Consider the following 19,668-nt stretch of genomic DNA (forward strand, 5'->3'; position numbering starts at 1 on the left):
CAGTAAAACAAAAAGCAACCAAGCACAAAACCTGATATCCATAGCCAACATCAAAATCAAGGATCTAACAGCCACTGGTCATTAATCTCTCTCAACATCAATGGACTCAACTCTCCAGTAAAAAGACACAGATTAACAGAATGGATACGTAAACAAAACCCAGCAATCTGTTGCATACAAGAAACACACCTAAGGCACAAAGATAGACATTACCTGAGGGTAAAAGGTTGGAAGACGACTTTCCAAGCAAATGGACCCAAGAAACAAGCAGGAGTAGCCATTCTAATATCTGATAAAATAGACTTTCAACCAAAATTAATAAAAAGAGATGGGAAAGGACACTTCATACACATCAAGGGAAAATTCCACCAAGAAGACATCACAATCCTGAACATCTATGCCCCAAATACAAGAGCACCCACATTTGTGAAAGAAACATTGATAAAATTTAAACTACATATAGATCCCCACACATTCATAGTGGGAGACTTCAACACTCCACTCTCAACAAAGGACAGGTCAACAAAACAGAAATTAAACCAAGAAACAATATCTCTGACAGAGGTCATGAATCAAATGGACCTCACAGACATTTACAGAACTTTACACCCAAACACAAAAGAATTTACCTTCTTCTCAGCACCTCATGGAACCTTCTCCAAAATAGACCATATAGTTGGTCACAAAGCAAGCCTCAATAGATACAAGAAGATTGAAATAATCCCTTGTATCTTATCTGATCACCATGGAATAAAGCTGGACTTCAACAACAACAGAAATAGCAAAAGCCTACATACACATGGAAACTGAACAACTTGTTACTAAATGACAGCTGGGTCAGGGAAGAAATAAAGAAAGAAATTAAAGCCTTTCTAGAACTCAATGAAAATGAAGATACAACCTACCCAAACTTGTGGGACACAATGAAAGCAGTGCTAAGAGGAAAGTTCATAGCACTAAGTGCCTTCAAGAAGAAATTCGAGATAGCTCATTCAAGCAACTTAATGGCCCACTTAAAAACCCTAGAAAAAGAAGAAGCAGACACACCAAAAAGGAGTAGACAGCTAGAAATAATCAAACTCAGGGCTGAAATCAATCAATTAGAAACAAATAAAACAATTCAAAGAATCAATGAAACCAAGAGCTGGTTCTTTGAGAAAATCAACAAGATCGACAAACCCTTAGCCAAGCTAACTAAAAGGCAGAGAGACACCACCCAAATCAACAAAATCAGAGATGAAAAGGGGGACATAACTACAGACCCTGAGGAAATCCAAACAATCATTAGGACTTACTTCAAAAGTCTATATGCCACAAAATTTGAAAATCTAAATGAAATGGACAATTTTCTTGATCGATTTGACTTACCAAAGCTTAATCAGGACCAGGTAAATCAATTAAATAGTCCTATATCCCCCAAAGAAATAGAAGCAGTCATCAAAAGTCTCCCATCCAAAAAAAAGTCCAGGACCAGATGGCTTCAGCGCAGAATTCTACCAGACCTTCAAAGAAGAGCTAACTCCAATTCTCTTCAAACTATTCCACAAAATAGAAACAGAAGGAACATTACCAAACTCATTCTATGAAGCCACAGTCACCTTGGTACCTAATCCTCACAAAGACTCAACAAAGAAAGAGAATTTCAGGCCAATCTCCCTTATGAACATTGATGCAAAAATACTTAACAAAATACTTGCAAACCAAATACAAGAACACATCAAAGATATTATCCACTATGACCAAGTAGGCTTCATCCCAGGTATGCAGGGGTGGTTCAATATACGGAAATCCATCAATGTGATCCATCATATTAACAAACTGAAAGAAAAAAAAAACACATGATAATCTCCCTAGATGCTGAAAAAGCATTTGACAAAATCTAACATCCATTCATGTTTAAAGTATTGGAGAGATCAGGGATACAAGGCACATATCTAAACATAGTAAAGGCGATTTACAGCAAGCCAATAGCCAACATCAAACTAAACGGAGAGAAACTTAAAGCAATCCCACTGAAATCAGGGACAAGACAAGGCTGCCCACTCTCTCCATATCTCTTCAACATAGTGCTGGAAGTCCTTGCTAGAGCAATAAGACAGTTGAAGGAGATCAAGGGGATACAGATGGGAAAGGAAGAAGTCAAATTATCACTATTTGCAGATGATATGATAGTATATATGAGTGACCCCAAAAACTCTACCAGGGAACTCCTACAGCTGATAAACACCTTCAGCAAAGTGGCCGGATACAAAATTAACTCAAAAAAATCAGTAGCACTCCTGTATACAAAAGACAAAAGGGCTGAGAAAGAAATTAGAGAAACAACACCCTTCACAATAATCACAAATGACATAAAGTACCTTGGCGTAACCTTAACCAAGCAAGTCAAAGACTTGTATGAAAAAAATTTCAAGTCTCTAAAGAAAGAATTAGAAGAAGATATGAGAAGATGGAAAGATCTCCCATGCTCATGGCTTGGCAGGATTAACATAGTAAAAATGGCCATCTTACCAAAAGCAATCTACAGATTTAATGCAATTCCCATGAAATTGCCAACACAATTCTTTACAGACCTGGAAAGAAAAATTCTCAACTTCGTATGGAATAACAAGAAACAGAGAATTGCTAAAACAATCCTCTACAATAAAAGATCTTCTGGAGGTATCTCCATCCCTGATCTCAAGCTGTACTATAGAGCAACAGTAATAAAAACTGCATGGTACTGGCATAGAAACAGAATGGTGGATCAATGGAACCAAACAGAAGACCCAGAAATAAACCCATACACTTATGGACACCTGATTTTTGACAAAGATGCCAAAACCATACAATGGAAAAACGATAGCATCTTCAACAAATGGTGCTGGTCCAACTGGATGTCTACATGTAGAAAAATGAAAATAGATCCATACTTATCACCCTGCACAAAACTGAAGTCCAAATGGATCAAAGACCTCAACATAAAACCAGACATATTAAATCGGATAGAAAAAAAAGTGGGGAATACCCTAGAACTCATTGGTACAGGAGAAAACTTCCTGAACAGAACATCAACAGCACAGGCTCTAAGAGAAAAATCAATAAATGGGACCTCATGAAATTTAAAAGCTTCTGTAAAGCAAAGGACACTGTCATCAAAACAAAGCGACTGCCTACAGATTGGGAAAGAATCATCACCAACCCTTTATCTGACAGAGGACTCATATCCAGTATATATAAAGAACTAAAGAAGCTGAAAAGCAGAAAACTAAGAAATCCACTTAAAAAATGGGAACAGAGCTAAAGAGAATTCTCTGTAGAGGAATATCGAATGGCAGAGAAGCACTTAAAGAAATGCTCAACCTCATTAGCCATTAGGGAAATGCAAATCAAAACAACCCTGAGATTTCACCTTACACCCATCAGAATGGCCAAGATGAAAAACTCAAGGGACATCACATGTTGGAGAGGTTGTGGAGAAAGGGGAACCCTTTTCCACCGCTGGTGGGAATGTAAACTGGTACAACCACTCTGGAAATCAATCTGGCGCTTTCTCAGACAACTAGGAATAGCGCTTCCTCAAGATCCAGCCATACCACTCCTAGGCATATACCCAAAAGAGGCTCAAGTACACAAAAAGGACATTTGCTCAACCATGTTTGTAGCAGCTTTATTTGTAATAGCCAGAAGCTGGAAACAGCCAGATGCCCCTCAACTGTAGAATGGATGCAGAAATTGTGGTACATCTATACAATGGAGTATTACTCAGCAATGAAAAATAAGGAAATCATGAAATTTGCAGGTAAATGGTGGGACCTGGAAAGGATCATCCTGAGTGAGTTGTCCCAGAAGCAAAAAGACACACATGGTACATACTCACTCATATAAACATACAACATAGAATAAACCCACTAAAGTCTGTACATCTAAACAAACTAAGCAAAAGAGAGGACCCTAACTAAAATGTTCAATCCCCATCCTGAAAGGCAAAGAGGATGGACATCAGAAGAAAAAGAAAACAGGAAACAACCTAGGAACCTGCTACAGAGGGCCTCTGAAAGCCAGAAGAAGAAAACAGGAAACAACCTAGGAACCTGCCACAGAGGGCCTCTGAAAGCCTCTGCCGTGCAGACTGTCAAAGCAGATGCTGAGCCTGATGACCAGCTGTCGGGCAGAGTGAATGGAATTTTATGTAAGAAGTGGGAAATAGTAAGAGCTGGAGAGGACAGGAACTCCACAAGGAGAGCAACAGAACAAGATAATTTGAACACAGGGAACTTCTCAGAGACTCATACTCCAACCAAGGACTATCTGTGGAGATAACCTAGAACCCTGACAATGCAACCACTTCTGATGAGAACTGATAGACTAAGATTAGAAATAAGGAGAGGAGGACCTCCCCTATCAGTGGACTTGGGGAGGGGCATGCATGCAGAAAGGGGAGAAGGGTGGGACCGGGAGGGGAGGAGGGAGGGGCTTATGGGGGGATACAAAATGAATAAAGTGTAATTAATAAAAGTTAAAAAAAATAAAAAAAGAGAAAAAACAAACAAACAAAAAAACCCCCAAAAACAAAACAACGGTTATTTGTTGTTTCATTTTTAGATGGGCATCTCCCTATCTCACCCAGGCTTGTCTCACACTCCCAAATTCATATGCAATCCCTGCACTTCTGTCATCCTCATAATTGGGTGTGCTGGCTAGTTTTATGTCGACTTGACACAAGCTAGAGCCATCTGTGAGAGGGGAACCTCAACTGAAAAAGTGCCTCCCTAAAACTGGACTGTAGGGAAGCCTGTAGGGCATTTTCTTCATTAGTGACTGATGGGGAAAGGCCCAGGCCCTCGTGGGTGGCGCCACTCATTGGCCGGTAGTTCAGAGTTCTGAAAGAAAGCAGGCTAATCAGTAAGCAGCACTCCTCCATGGCCTTCGCATCAACTCCTGTCTCCAGGTTCTCCGCTTGTGTCCCTGTTTTAGCTTCCCTCATTAGACTGACTCACGATATCTAAGCCAAACAAAACGTTTCCATCACGAGTTGCTTTTAGCAATGGTGTTTCATCACAGCAATAGTTACTCTGACTAAATCACTGGGATTGCAGGAGTATGCCGTCACACCCAGGGTGTGATACTGTTAATTCTGTCTGGCTTCTAACGCTGTCTCCCTGTTTGTTCCTAACTCAAAACTCTCAGAAATGTGGAAAGGTGAATTCCATAAAACCAGTGAGCGTAGATTTGGTTGTTTTAAGGCCACTTACTATGGCCCTAAACACATGCCATTAAGAGTCAAGTTGTGGTGACTGAGCTGAGCAGACACTTTGGGGCTAGTTGGCCATTCCCTTCCTATTGGTCCCTTGATGCTTACACTGGCTAGTCAGATGACAAGCTGGTGGGATTGGGACCCTGTAGTGTTAGGTGTTCTCCTCTTCTTTATGGGGAACAAATGAGGGTGTTGTACCCTTCACCAGCTAGTTGTGCTCAGTAAGCTCTCAAATCTTTACTTTTAACAGACTTGTGCCCATATGACATCATATGCCTAGACTGTTTTGGTGAGTTTATAACTGGTACCTTTTCATCTTTTGGAATACGTTGTTTATCAGTCTGGTGCTAGACAGACAGGGGTCTATGTGCACAATGGGATGTGGAGTCATCCTGCCTCTATAGATGGACTCAAACTGGAGTCAGATGCCACTGGTAAGAGGAATTTCCTCGGCAAGACACAGGCTGACTGTGGCTTGCACATACGTGTGAACTTAGAGCGGGGGTATGGCCTGAGCTCCAAAGGCTCACAAAGAAACTCCCAGGTGGTTTTGAGGGTGTCTCATATATGTGCAACCAGCCTCCTTTGTTCCATTTTGTTGTCTAGCATAACATGGCTGCCAAGGCTTCATGATATGGCTGGTCATTGGTCCATCCCTGTGTTCCTAATTCTGGCCTCACTGAAATAACACTACAAGCCCTCTAGGGTTCCAACCCAATTTTCTATTGAGTCTCCACAGCCCATCAAGTACTAAGTTGAAATGAACTATATATCACAATGAGATGAACTATAAATAGAATAAACTCATTGTAGATTTAGATGTGACATATCTGAAACTTTAGGCTTAGGACGGTTCTAGGGTCCATGAAAGGGCCACACCTCTCTGTGTAACAGAAACAGCTCTGACCCTTTATGCCATAGTTTGAATTCCACATTTGGTTAGTTTCTGTCAACTTGACACAATTCTAGATACGTCTTCAAAGAGGAAACCTCAGTTGGGACAATGCCTCCATCAGATTGGCTGTATGCACATTGGCCTGTATGAATCATTTTCTTGATTCATGACTTATTTGAGAGGGCTCAGTGGTGCCACCTCTGGGGAGGTGATTCTTGGTTGTATAATAAAGCAAGGTGACCAAGTTGTGGAGAGGGTAAGCCAGTAAACAGTGTTTCTCTATGGTGTCTGCTTCAGTCAGCTTCCCTCAGTGATGGACTGTAAAATGTAAGCAGAAGTAAACCCTTTCCTTCCCAATTTGGTTTTGGTTAGCGTTCTTTGTGGCAACAGAGAAGCATTCCAATACAACATTTTACACTGCTTGTATAAAGCAAAGCATTTTCTTCTCTTTTCCATCTATGGCTGCTTCATCTCCCTCCAAAAGCTACCTCCTTCCAGAAAGACTGATGGGAAACGAGTGTTTATGAGAAATCTGCTGATCCATTCCTCCTCCCACCCACCCTCATGTGGTCTGGTCCCTTGATCCCAACAGGGTATTCATAAAGAAAACAATCCAATATCAATGCCTTCCCAAAGTTTGCTTTATCTATTCTTGAAAACACAAAGAGAGGATTTTTTTTTTTCCAGCCAGCCTCATTTCTCTGTGGTCTCTTCCACAGAATGAGGTGACTATGGAGGTCTTGTCTGTCCTGTAAGACTCTACAACTAGTCTTCTTGGCTTCAGTTTGAGCATGTACACAGTCCATAAAGAGAAAAGTAATTTATACTATATATATTATATTATGCTATATTCTATACTGTTAAATCTGTAGCGACATAATCTATGCTAAAGTAATAAGAAATCTGCAGAGACATAAATCTAATTCAGATGGTCATCCAGAACATTTGGCTGGCTTAGGTCAACATCTGTAAGAGACTTCCTGCTCTCTTGATTTGTAATTATGTTATTAAACAAACATCTGACAGAGCTGGAGAGAAGGCTCAGTAGTGAAGGACACTTGCCACTCTTGAAAAGGACCTGGATTCAGTTCCTAGCACTAGTAACAACCACTAGTAACTCCAGCTCCAGGAGATCTGAGACCCTCTTCTGGGCTCTGTGAGTACTGCACACACACGGTACACATGCACACATGCAGACAAAACACCCACACACATAAAAAAGGAAATAAATCCTTCTTTCAATATGAAAATGCTTCTCAAGATTAGTTTTTCTAAAAGTAAAGGCACTAACAACTTTTATTTAGATATTTCTTCCAATTAAAAAAAATAATTGTAATCAAAGTTACTAAAGTACCAGGAAATCCCACAACATTTATTCATCTCTTGACTTGAAGACTTCTGTGTTTAGAACCTATTTATAGAAAGCCTTTAATTATGGTGTTTTGATGATGTACATTTTGTATCTCTGTGAATGTCTATTGCCTGCTAAGCACAGAATGCCCATTTTGTATATCTTGCTATAACACAGGCATGCTTATATCCAGAAGGCAGAACCGATTGCATGTTCCAGCTTTATAACCTATAAAGGCTCACCTGATCCCAAACAACTTTGCCTGTTATGCATTCTAATATGGCCACAGACCTATAGGGGCCAGGGAATAGAATGTGGTTGGAATGAAAATGCCTCCCCATAGGCTCATAGGGAGTGGCACTATTAGGATGTTTGGCCTTGTTGGAGGAATTGTGTCACTAAGGAGAGATCTTGGGGTTTCAAAAGCCCAAGCCAGGCCCAATGTCACTTTCCTTCTGCTGCCTGTGGATCCAGCTGTAGAACTTTCAGCTACCTCTCCAGCACCACGTCTGCCTGCATGCTGCCATGCTTCCAGCCATGATGATAATGGACTAAACCTCTGAGCTGTAAGCCAACTCCAATTAAATATTTTCCTTTATAAGAGTTGCTGTGGTCATGATGTCTCTTCACAGCAGTAAAATCCTAAGAAACCTGCGTTTTTATGTCATGTGTCTGTGTGTATCTGTTCATGGTTTGGACTTTTTCTGAGTTAGAAACTCAAGTGCTCCCTGTAAATTTCCTGTCCTGGAGTCAGATGCAGCGCTAGTTTATGAATCTGAATGCAGACCACAGCAGCAGGGGTGTTCACCACCACTGGGAGCTGTATAATTTCATTTTCTGTGAGTTTAACTAATTTTAACTGTAGTTCAATCTACTAGGCTGGTGGGAAACTCTGTTTTCAACTTTATTTGAGGAAGTTCCTTCCTTCCTTCAGGTTATGCCACAATTGAAGAATCATATAAGTATAATGTTGAGAAAGTTCAGAAGATGCCTTTAGGCTTTGATTTATCTAGATAATCATGTCCACTTATGCAGACTGGCTTTGAACTCACTCACAGAGAGCCACCTTACCTCTAGCTTCCTGAGTGCTATGTTTAAAGGCATGCACTACCACCTCCAGCTTTATGTGTTGTGTTTTTGAGGGTCTCATGTAGCTCAGGCTGGCCTCCAAGTCACTACATAACTAGGGAGATGTTGAACTGATCTTCCTGTCTCTGCCAGCCCTCAAGTGATTAGGATTAGTCATATGCTACCACACCCATCTGAAATAAAATACTTACCCAGAGGCCCCAGGGGCCTTGAGAGGGTCCATGAATCCTTTCTGAAGTTGTGTGCAAATTGTGTTTTTTTTTTTTATTTCTGGTTTTCTTTTTTAAATTTTTGTATCCAAGATTTTCAAAGCCATCAAAAGAAACTAAATAGGATGATTAATGCTTCTGTCTCCCATGACACATATTCAAAATCCCTTTAAGGTTCATCAGCTTAATTTGTTTAAATGTGTAACTAATGAAACCATGGCAAAAGACAATTCACTGACATAGGTCTTATTTAAAAAATTAGTGGATGAAAAAAAAAATCCCCAGAATTGATATACTTCATGAAAACAACTTTGATAATTTAATTCTGTGGGTTGCAGAGAGGCCTGTACCATCAGGATACATGAACATCAGATTACTGTGTGAAGAGATTGAGTTTCTTTTTTTCTATTTATTTCATAAATACTGGACAGCTACTATATGTCTTCATACTCAGCACACAGCAGAAAGGAAATCATGTCTCCCCTTGCAAGCTTGTATCTTATCCCCAAGATCTCTGTGATAAATGAGTGAAGAACAGGCATAGCATCCTCAGAAGAGTTGCTCTGGGGAACGGGACTAGTGGGGGTGGAGAATTCCTCTCTGGGATAGGAAACAGAGGCCTAAATCTGTGGGACTTTTGCCTGTCTGTTCGCTCTGCATTTTTGTTTGGTTTTGAGATTGGGTCTTACTATGACTCTCAGACTGAGATGGAGCTCTGCATCTTCAGCCTCCCCAGTTCACAGATGACAGGCACACACAGCACTCCGCATGAAAGCTGGAATTTGAAGAGTGTGAAGAGTAGGAGGGGTCCTTGCTGACATAAGGTGGCATGGAGGTGAGTGAAGAGGCAATGAGTCCTGTGGGCATGCTCTGGTGTCCTGGCTTTTGAATCTTTTTCTCCCTTTATTTTTATCTCTGTTTATTTTTGTGTGTATGTGTGTGTGTGTGTGTAGGTCAGAGGACAACTTTCAGGAACCAGTTCTCTCCCTCCAGGGTGGGTCCCAGAAATTAAAATCAGGTGATTAGGTTCACACAGTGTCTTAGTTACTTTAATATTGCCATGATAAACACAAGGCAACTTATAAAGGGACACATTTAATTTGGGGGATCATGGTTCCAAATTGTCATGCTGGGGAACATGGCAACAGGCAGACAGGCATGGTGCAGGAATAGTAGCTGAGGGCTTACATCAGATCCACAAGCATGAGACAGAGAGAGAACTAACTGGGAATGGTATGGGCTTTTGAAACCACAAAGCCAGCTCCCAGTGACATACTTCCTTCAACAAGGCCACACCTGCTAATCCGTCCCAAACAGTTCCAACCAACATTTGAATCAAACATTAAAATATATGAACCTATAGGGGCCACACAGCTATAGGTTCAAACCACCACATACAGCAAGCACTGCTATCTTCTGAGCCATCTTCTTACTGGCACGCAAGTCTTTGCATGTTAATATCTCTTTTTAGCAGTGAAGCATTACAGCAGCCCCAAATGTTTTCTTACTCCATCTGATGCTTTGCCACATGCATAGACATTTATTGGCCAAAGTCAATGTTGAGTCCTGCAAGAAGCAGCTCCTGTAGGAACCATATAATGAGTGGAGGGAGATAAAGGCTAGGAAAAGAGACTGGGGACAGGGAGGGCAGTTCTGCCACCAGAGACATCTGGGTTGGGCCTTGGATTCACAAGGATCCTTGAATTCACATGTTGGCATGCCTGTCACACATAGCATGTGTGTGTTATAGGTGCTGTCTATTAAAGATTTAAGTATACCAGGCTGGTGAGATGGCTCAGCAGGTAAAGGCACTTGTTGCCAAGTCAGAAAACTCGAGTTTAGTTCCTGGAATCTACATAGTGAAAGGAGAGAACTGACTCTTACATGTTGTTTTCTAATCTCCATATGCACATTGTGGTTCATGGACACACACACACATACACTCACACACTAACAAAGTCAACTAACTAAGCGTAATACAAATTATAATATATGAAACCACAAGAATAGTACACATTAAAATAGTTACATATATGAGTATAAAATAAACAACCACACTTACTTTTTTGTCTTAATATAATGGTACAAAAATAGAAGTGGCTCTGGATGCTTTTCCTGTGAATGATTTAATAATAGGAGAGTGAGTTTAATGAGATCCAGTCCTGGATGTAAGCCCTAGACTTCTAACATTTTGGTTGGGGACCTCTGGCATATTTCTGAACTCAGTGTGTCCATGTATACAGAGGGATGGTGTTAGAGAGTGGATAACAACAGCGCTGCCCAGTGATCTCCTGCAATATAAAAGCTTTCATCTTGGAGGGAACCTTGTTAAGACACACATGTCCTAAAGGGAGGGAAAACATTTCATTTTAAAGCGATCCTCCTTAGCCTTCAGAAGTAAACGTCTCAAAAGCCTCAGAAAGTGACCAGATGTACCAGCATTCCTCTGCGACGAGCATATTTAAGCAGTAATGACTGCTGAGAAAAAACTCTCAGACCAGCTGAGCCACTTTAAAGGGGCCAAGACCAGTGGAGTTATAGGTGGAGAAGACTCACATACCAGTCTGGAAGAGGCAGACTGGGACAGGGCTGTCTGGAAGAAGCAGAGACCAGCCAAGCTGCCTGGAAGAGGCTTAGACCCATCGACCTGCCTGAAAAGGGTACCCTCTAACCCATTGAGCTGCCTGCAGGCTAAGCAGTGTGCTCCATATCTCCTGCTCTTATGAGCTGTCACTCACGCTGGGGTGGGCTTTTGGTGATGCAACTGCCTTTGAGTAATTTCTGTCGGTCAGGAACCCCTCACTCACATCCCTGCAAAATCCTAATAAAACGCATTGGTTCTGGACACTGGACTTTGTCCTTCCTTTGGTCTACTGTCAGCTCCCCATCTGGGGTGAGAGATGTCTGTTCGTTTCCCCAGGAATAGTACCACATAAGTCTTCCTCATACTTAACTTCAGTGAGATTTGGGTCAGACTTTTGGACTTTGCAATTATACTGGGATGAGGAGACCTAGGAATAGTGACTATATATGTCTGCCATGGCAGGTAGACTGTGCTCACTGAGGGCCAGAGAATAGATTGGGTTAAACAGGAGGACCCCTTGCCAGAACCACCAACATTCTAATGGCCTATTAATGTTACTGCCTGTGGCAAGAGATAGGATTAAGGGCGCAACCTTGAGATGGAGACATCATCCTATCACGAGCCCCTCAATGTAGAAAACAGAAATGGAAGGTAATAGAAGTGATGGTGTGTGCAGATGAAACTGCCATTGCTGGCTTTGGAGATAGAAAGCGCCAGAGGCAAGATGCTGGGGAACTTCAACACAGCTCCTACTCAGAAACTACAGAAAGGGACAAAGTCCTGATTAGCACTGTGAAACTGTTAGACTTCCATGACAGAGCTCACAGCAAACTGTAAATGTGCATCGCTTTAGGCGACTACGTTTTTTGGTTATTTGACCTTCACAATCCTGTTATCACAGAAGCATCATTAAGGATGGGGTATTTATTGCTCAGTGATGAAGTACTCACCTACTATGCAAGAAGCCCTGAGTTTGATCCCCGGCAACACCACACACACACACACACACACACACACACACACACACACACACACACAGTCCCAAAACAAATATTATTTTTACACTGCTTTGGTCAATTATCAAAATCTAAGAAATTATCACTTATGATTTTTTTTAACCATATGTGTCAAAAAGGCAATGTTTACTTCTCAAATCCGGTTTTATTAAAGCTGTTTGGCCATTATGAAGGCAGTTCAAGGTGGGTGGACACACTACACCTGGGTTTGCATTTTTGTTTGCAGGAGGCCTGGGTACATGTGTATTTCTAACCCCTCTGCCCCTCACTACCAAGCAACAAACCGCTATCCGTGTCCCTGTTCTCCACAGCACAGGAATTTGTCAACTAGGGTTGAAAAAAAAAAAAAAAAACCCAGATTTAAACATTTCTTGTCAAATATTAAGAACATACAAAGTATATTAAAGGTTGCTACATTTAGTCTTCCAGGTATGAAAACATTTGATAGTTTGTGGTTTCTCACTTTCACTTATTGATTATCAGAGACCAAGGTGTTTCCTATAGCGGAAAAACATCCCCACTGAAACTCACCAGTAGAGTTTCCATGAAAGGACAGAGGAACACAGAGCAATGTGATCTGGCCACTAAAAACCAATTGGTTTTTTCTTCAGTGAGGATTTTCTCCTGCACAGCTCAGGGCATTGCTGGCTTCCTTAGCACACCCACTTTGCAGTAGAACTTAGCATGCATTTATTTAACTGTGTAACTGAACAGAAAATGGTGGGGGGAGGGCTCTCTGTCCAAGCAAACATTCAGAAGCAAAACTTCGAAGGACTTGGTATGCCTTAGTTGTTCTCCAGTGAACCTGACATTGGCTGTAAGAAAGGAGAAGAGAAACCTGTATAAGGATTTTTACACAGGGCATATAAGCTTGTTCTAAGTCAGTGGTTGTCAGCCTATGGGTCACAGTCTTCCCCAACCCCCGGAAAGACCATGGGAAAACACAGATATTTACATTATAATTGATAACAGTAAAAAAAAATTATAGTTATAAAGTAGCAATGAAAATAATTTTATGTTTGGGGTCACCACAACACGAGGAACTGTACTAAGGGGTCACAGCATTAGGAAGGGTGAGGAACACTGCTCTAAGTGGCCTCGTATCTCAAGCAGAGCTGAAAGTCTGGCCACGGCAAAGGAGCCTGACAGCTTTCTTCTTGTGGTGGGTTCTGAACGTGGAAGACAAAGGCAAAACAGGGCAGCAAGTTACCCAAGAATTACAGCATCCTCTTTCCATTTACTTCACTCATATTAAATGAAGACATTCTACTCTTTATTTCCTCAACGGCAGAAGATAATCCTACCACAGTAATGTTGGTTGCCTTACGGGGGGAATGCTTGTCCTACAAAAAGGTTGTCTTAGCATATCCCAAAGTATTTGTGGTCTAAGAACATCACATCTCAATGAACACGGGCTTCTGAAAGTCTCAGAAAATGCAATTTATTGATGTCCCAGTAAACTAGACTTCTAAACATTGTCATGGCGGTTGGAAAAAGGCCAATTAAAGACTTCATTCTTATTTCCCAAGTGGAGAAAACATTTTCTTTAGGAATGAACATAAATATTGAAGTTTCTCAAGAAACAAGTCTTATCATCTAATTTAAGTTTTAAAAATAAATTATCTTCAAAGAAGTAGGATGGATTAGACTTTTTTTTTTTTTTTTAGATCCTGAGATCCCATTCAGGAATATCTTAGATTTATAATATTTAAATAATGCTTATATTTTAATTTTTTAAATAATATGTACGTGTGTGCTTGTGTGTGAATATGTGCAGGTGAATGAAAGGGCCCAAAGGGTCCAGAGGCATTAAATCTTCCTGCAGCTGGGGTTAAAGGCAGTTGTGAGCAGCTTGATTTGAGTCCTGGGAACCAAATGCAGGTCTTCTGCAAGAGCACTGGAAGCTCTTACCTCCTAAGCCATCTCTCCAGCACATTAAATAACACTTAGAACAACAAAAACCTCCGGGCAATCACTATCGCTAACCCCTAAGTCATGTATTTTTTTAGAGTTATTTCATGTGTACAGGGGTATGTATATGGCATGCACATCTGTGCACAATGTGCACACGAGGTGGACATTGGCATCAGATCCCCTGGAGATGGAGTGAGGATGGTGTGGACCCCATGTGGATCCTGGGAACTGAATCTGGGTTCCCTGCAAGAGTAACAAGCGCTCTTAACTGCTGAGCCATCTCTCTAGCTCCTTCCGAGTCATTTGAAGGCAGGAAACTATACTTACAAATGGAGTCCTGATTCCGAATTTGCTGTGGAATGTCATGGTGACTTTGTTTTTATGCCCTGTCCTCTGATCAAAAGCATGGCATGTGTCAAAAGGTGGGCTGTACAAGTGAAGGCTCACGGCAGGCTCTGTGTGGCTGATGTTCTCCACTCGGTGTAATCCAATGGAGTCTGAACAGACAAAAGAGGACAGAAAGCAACGAAGGAGTCAAGATGGCAGCTGAAGGCAAAAACTTTCTTAATCACCATAACTGACATTGATGACTATGGAATGAATATACATTAGGATCAAACTCCCTGATATGTATAGTAAGTGCCATTTGAGAAAGAAAACAGGAAAAAAGGAAATATTCATAAGAACTTAAAAAAAAAAAGCAAACCAAAACCAAACCCAAACCCAAAAACCAAAAGCAAAAGACCCCAACCCCCCATTTTGAAACTCTCAAGTAGCTAAGGAATTGGTAGTACCAAGTACTCCTGGAGATGAGTGAGGACTCACTAACTGAAAGGCTACTTAGGAGGTGGAGTCTCAAATTCCATTTCACCATCTCCTTCCCCTCCATACTTCCAACCCCAAAAGACAGAGATTTGCTATCTAGACCTAGAAGGAGTAAAATGGCGGAACTCAGGACGGGTAGATACCATGGTAAAAACAAGCGAGTGAAGCAACAAGCCACACATGAATGGCAAGAGTCCTGCTTTCCTCACCAGCAGCCACCAGCCAGGATTTCCTTCTCCAGGTGGAGATGCAAGCAACTCCTTAAGGAGTCTCACCAGCTCACAGAAAAGCCCCAAGCATCCTGCCACTGAAACCTCTCCTCTGCTAAAGGGCTGTGCCTGACCCTGAGAGAGAGATACACAGAGAGAGAGAGACATAGAGAGATATTCTGTCAACAAGCCCCATCCTGTGTTCAGAGCCACGAAGTGAACTTTTTTGTCCCTGGATTTTATACACGAGCACACAACTGAATTAACCTCTAGCTCAGGACAGAGAGTGGCCTTGAGCAGCCTAGAAAAGCAAGTTGCAGTTGAGAGGACCCGGGAAAACCTATTATTAGCATTCTCCCTGAGACAAATATGCCCAGAAGGGAGAAAGAAATCAAAAGAATTTTTGTTTTCATTTATTTATTCCTGAAGAGAGTCTCATGTAGCCCACGGTCATCTTGGACTTCTGATTCTCCTTTCCACACCTCCTAAGTGCTGGGCTGGTTTATGTGGAAGTTGGGATTGAAGCCAGGACCCTGTGCATGCATGGTAGGCAAGCACTCTACCAGCAAGGCTACACCCCAGCCTCCAACAGGCTTCTCAAAAGAAATAGACATCCAGATGTGGTGGCACACACCTATAGAAAATGCTGCTGAAGAGGCAGAGGCAGGAGGACTGCCAAATAAAACAAAACCTGAACAGAAGGGCTGGCAGAAAAAGTTGAGGTAGACCCAAAGAACCAGAGGGCAAAGATTATCCAAATAAGAGGCTTCTCAGAAGCAGAACTCGAAGGAACAACATGAGGATATTTCTTGGGTTGATGGGCACACTCAGCTGTCCAAACTGAACACAAGAGCCTGGCAGAACAGGAAGTCCTTAGGTGACCTATGACTGCAAAACAACATGGGCAGAATGCAGGCACCACATGGGAGTCCAAACATTTCCAGAAGATCTTTCAGAGAGGTAAGAGTCAGAATGGCAATGGACTTTAAACAGGAATAGGATACACTAGAAGACAATGACACAGACTTCCGAGGGGCAGTGACTGACAGGTCACTATCCACATCCAGCTGATTCATCTATCAAGCTATAAGATTTGAAGCCAGGGTGGGTTTTTGTTGTTGTTGTCTGCAGATATTAGGAAGTCTCAAAAATGTACCATCCATGACTCCTTTCATGAAGGGACACCGGAAGATCTGCTTACCCAAATGAGCGTGTGAACAAAGAACAAACAAAGTATGAGTTCAGGAAATAAGTTTTAACACAGGAAAAAAACAAAAAGAAGGCTTGGATGACATTAAGGGGACCTGTAGCTTGACAGTGAGCTCTGTCAAGTGAGCCTAGAGATAACTAATCTAGACAGGAAAAACTATTTCCAAGAAGATTAAAAAAACAATGTATTCTCTCTCTCTCTCTCTCTCCCTCCTCTGCCCTTCCTTTCCTCTCTCCCCCTCCCTCTCTCCTTCTCCTTTCCCCCTCTTAAATTTTTTTTTTTTTTTTTTTAATGACAGGATCTCTCTAGGTAGCTCTGGCCATCCTGTAGATCAGGCTGGCCTCCAGGTAACAGAGACCCAACTGCCTCCTAAGTGCTGAGGTTAAAGGAGTAAGCTGCTATGCCCAGCCCAATATTCTCTCTTTCTCTCTTAGACAGGATTTCTCAGTATCTCCCAAGCTGACACTGAACTCACTATGTAGCTCAGGCTTGCTTCAAACTTGTAAAAAAAAGTCCTCCTGTCTCAGCCTCCTGAGTGCTGGAATTACATGGCACACCAACACTTTGCAGTAATAAAACCAAGGTGATCTAGCAGTAGCTTTTGCACAATTCAGAATGAGCATTCAGGGCTAACAACTGAATTCTCTGTATACAAATAAACCAGCCAGCTCACAATGGACAGTTCTGCAGTCAAAGACCCTAAGATCAGGTCACTCATCCTTTAGAAGAGCACAGGGCTCATGCATGAAACTCACTGTTCATAGTCCTAGCATGTTAATCTTTGCCTCTTTTTCCTTTCAGTGTCCAGTATACCCTCTGTTACAGTCTTACTGGACCTTTCTTGGTGCTTTTTATTAAGGTCAGTTAGTCAAGGTCCTGTTGACCTTCTCCAAATTGAAACAGGCTCCTGGGTCTCTCTTCCAAGTCTCCTCTCACCAACACCGTATGCTCTTTGTTGCTACCAAGACATTCTGCAGAAAACTAATCTCTCCATTGCTCTTTGAGGCCCTTGTCTTGATCTTGTTTATAGTCTCCTAACACCTCTTGCCAACCCCACCTTCCTTCTTCCTTTCCATTTGCCCCCATTCTCTACAAGGACTGTAACCCTTTCCTGGACTGGGAACCTCCTCCTGAGCAAATCTATGGTCATCCCTAATCTGTGAAAACCAGAGGCTGAAAACTATGTATTTGAGTAATTAGTCTACAAAAATATTCAGTATAGCTCATCCCACATTTTACTAATTGGCAATTAAATTAACTTTAAAAATCAGAACTTAATGCTTTTATGGAAAAAAGAATCAGAACAGTCTCACTGGGGTTAGTGACCACTGCTGTCCCTTTCGTGTTCATCAAGTCATTCCCAAAGCTTTTTAATCCCAAGTCTGCAGCTCCCTCTTTCAACTTAGATGCTTGGCTGCTACAGGCTTCTGCACTAGAGACCCCTGACAAAGTTCTTTTCCATATACAATGTCTGTTCTCAAAGACTCTGATTCCAGCTGCAAGTAATTATCCTAAGAAGGTTTTAGCTTTCTTGTGCTATGGTAGAGGAGACAAGTCTGTTCTTGTTAAGGTGGTGTGCCTTCTATATAGGAACCTTCAAACGTTTGAGAAAGCAAGTGAAAATGTCTACAGAGAAAACCTATAGCCCTGTGTGATATGAACAGAAGAGAAAGCATTTTTCATACAATCTGATCATTGTAAGTGATCTGCATTCCTAAACTAATAACCTAACAATTTAATGCCAAGTAGCAAAGCCAATACTAAACTTTAAGATATATGAAGGAAATACTGTGCTTGCCAGAGAAAGACTGTAATAATTTATTTTAAATAAGCAGGACAGCATCCTGATTAAAAGCATATGTTTGGACTCAAACTTCTTGGAACATACTGGCTAACTATTTAAAACCTGAGTGACTATAGACAAGTTATTTAATTTTCATATGTATTGGCAATCTCATATATACATGGAAATAAAAATTATGACTCTCATATGCTTTAGTGAATTTTTGGAAAGTTATGACCTTTTTAGAAATAGAAGTAAATCCACAGTCTGTCCTGGGAAGCATCTGGCTATTCCAAAAGACATTTAGGGGAAAGAACAAATTCTTGGTAAGATATCTATAAGTCACATTGCAAAATTTCCCTTGAGAACAGTCTTTTGGGTATGCTGCACACAGTTTAGAAAAATAGGCACCAGCGAATGTTTCTTAATCACTTCCAGAACATGTTGCATTTTCTAATGCAGACACACTATATGTTTTCCAAGTAGACACAACTCTTTTGCATAAATTCTTATCCTACAATCTTTGTTCTAAACTTGGGCAGGTAAGTGACTTTCCAATGAATAATAATTTTCATTCATATGTTTTGAATGAATGATTCCAACCCTGCTTAGAAACCCATTGTATTTGGGCCATTTTCCATCAACATGCATAAATAAGAGCTTGTTTTTTCCTACATGCTCATAGAAAAAGTATGTTACCATTAATGTAGGCACACTGGTTTTCCCTCAAGGTCCTTTCAGACTTCTTGATCATCTCATTGGATTTTTTGTCAGGCCAGTCAAACAATGTCTCCTTTAGATTTCCTTGCAGCATCTTCAAGAAGCAGTGGGAGTCCGTGTGATCGTGAATACTGCTATATATGCACAAAATGACAAATGAACTCAGTAGTTTGTCCAGTACCCCATTGATTGAGCTGAATCTGATACACTGCCAAGAAACTCCCAGGACCTAATTCATTTCAGCTGCTGTGTTTTAAATCTATCAGTGTAAAAGTCGGCATTATTATTCCGGACACAATAACAACACATCCATATCAGGGCATGTAACTTACAGTTTTGATGTAAACTCCCACTAAAGAGCACATCATGTTTTAAAAATATTGCCATGATAATATGGTAACAAAACACAAGAAATATTTCCTTCTATTTTTCCCCCCAATACAGTTTGTTTGTTTGGCTTGGTTTGGGTTTTTAAAAATTATTATTTTTGTTTAGTTTATGGTTTTCTTTGAGACACAGCTTCTTTATAAAGCTAGGACTGGCCTAGAATTCATGGTCTTCCTGCCTCAGAAGGAAGGATTTCAGGTTTGCTGGGATTATGGGAGTGACACCATGCCCAGAAAAAAA

The 19,668-nt window shown here is 41.2% G+C and overlaps 1 protein-coding gene across 1 annotated transcript in view; it reads right to left on the reverse strand.

Moving 5' to 3' along the window:
* Positions 1 to 12,505: 12,505 nt before the first annotated feature.
* Positions 12,506 to 19,668, reverse strand: part of Cdo1 (cysteine dioxygenase type 1) — a 13,417-nt gene continuing 6,254 nt past the window's right edge. The window contains exons 3-5 of the mRNA XM_055622631.1: positions 19,021 to 19,175; positions 14,622 to 14,791; positions 12,506 to 13,195 (exon numbers count right to left, since the gene is read on the reverse strand). Of these exons, the coding sequence (XP_055478606.1) occupies positions 13,166 to 13,195; positions 14,622 to 14,791; positions 19,021 to 19,175 (355 nt within the window). The 3' untranslated portion in view covers positions 12,506 to 13,165. The remainder of the gene's footprint in view (positions 13,196 to 14,621; positions 14,792 to 19,020; positions 19,176 to 19,668) is intronic.

The sequence above is a fragment of the Psammomys obesus genome, unplaced genomic scaffold, assembly GCF_907164565.1.
Source record: "Psammomys obesus unplaced genomic scaffold, mPsaObe1.curated_primary_1811, whole genome shotgun sequence".
Lineage (NCBI taxonomy): Eukaryota > Metazoa > Chordata > Mammalia > Rodentia > Muridae > Psammomys > Psammomys obesus.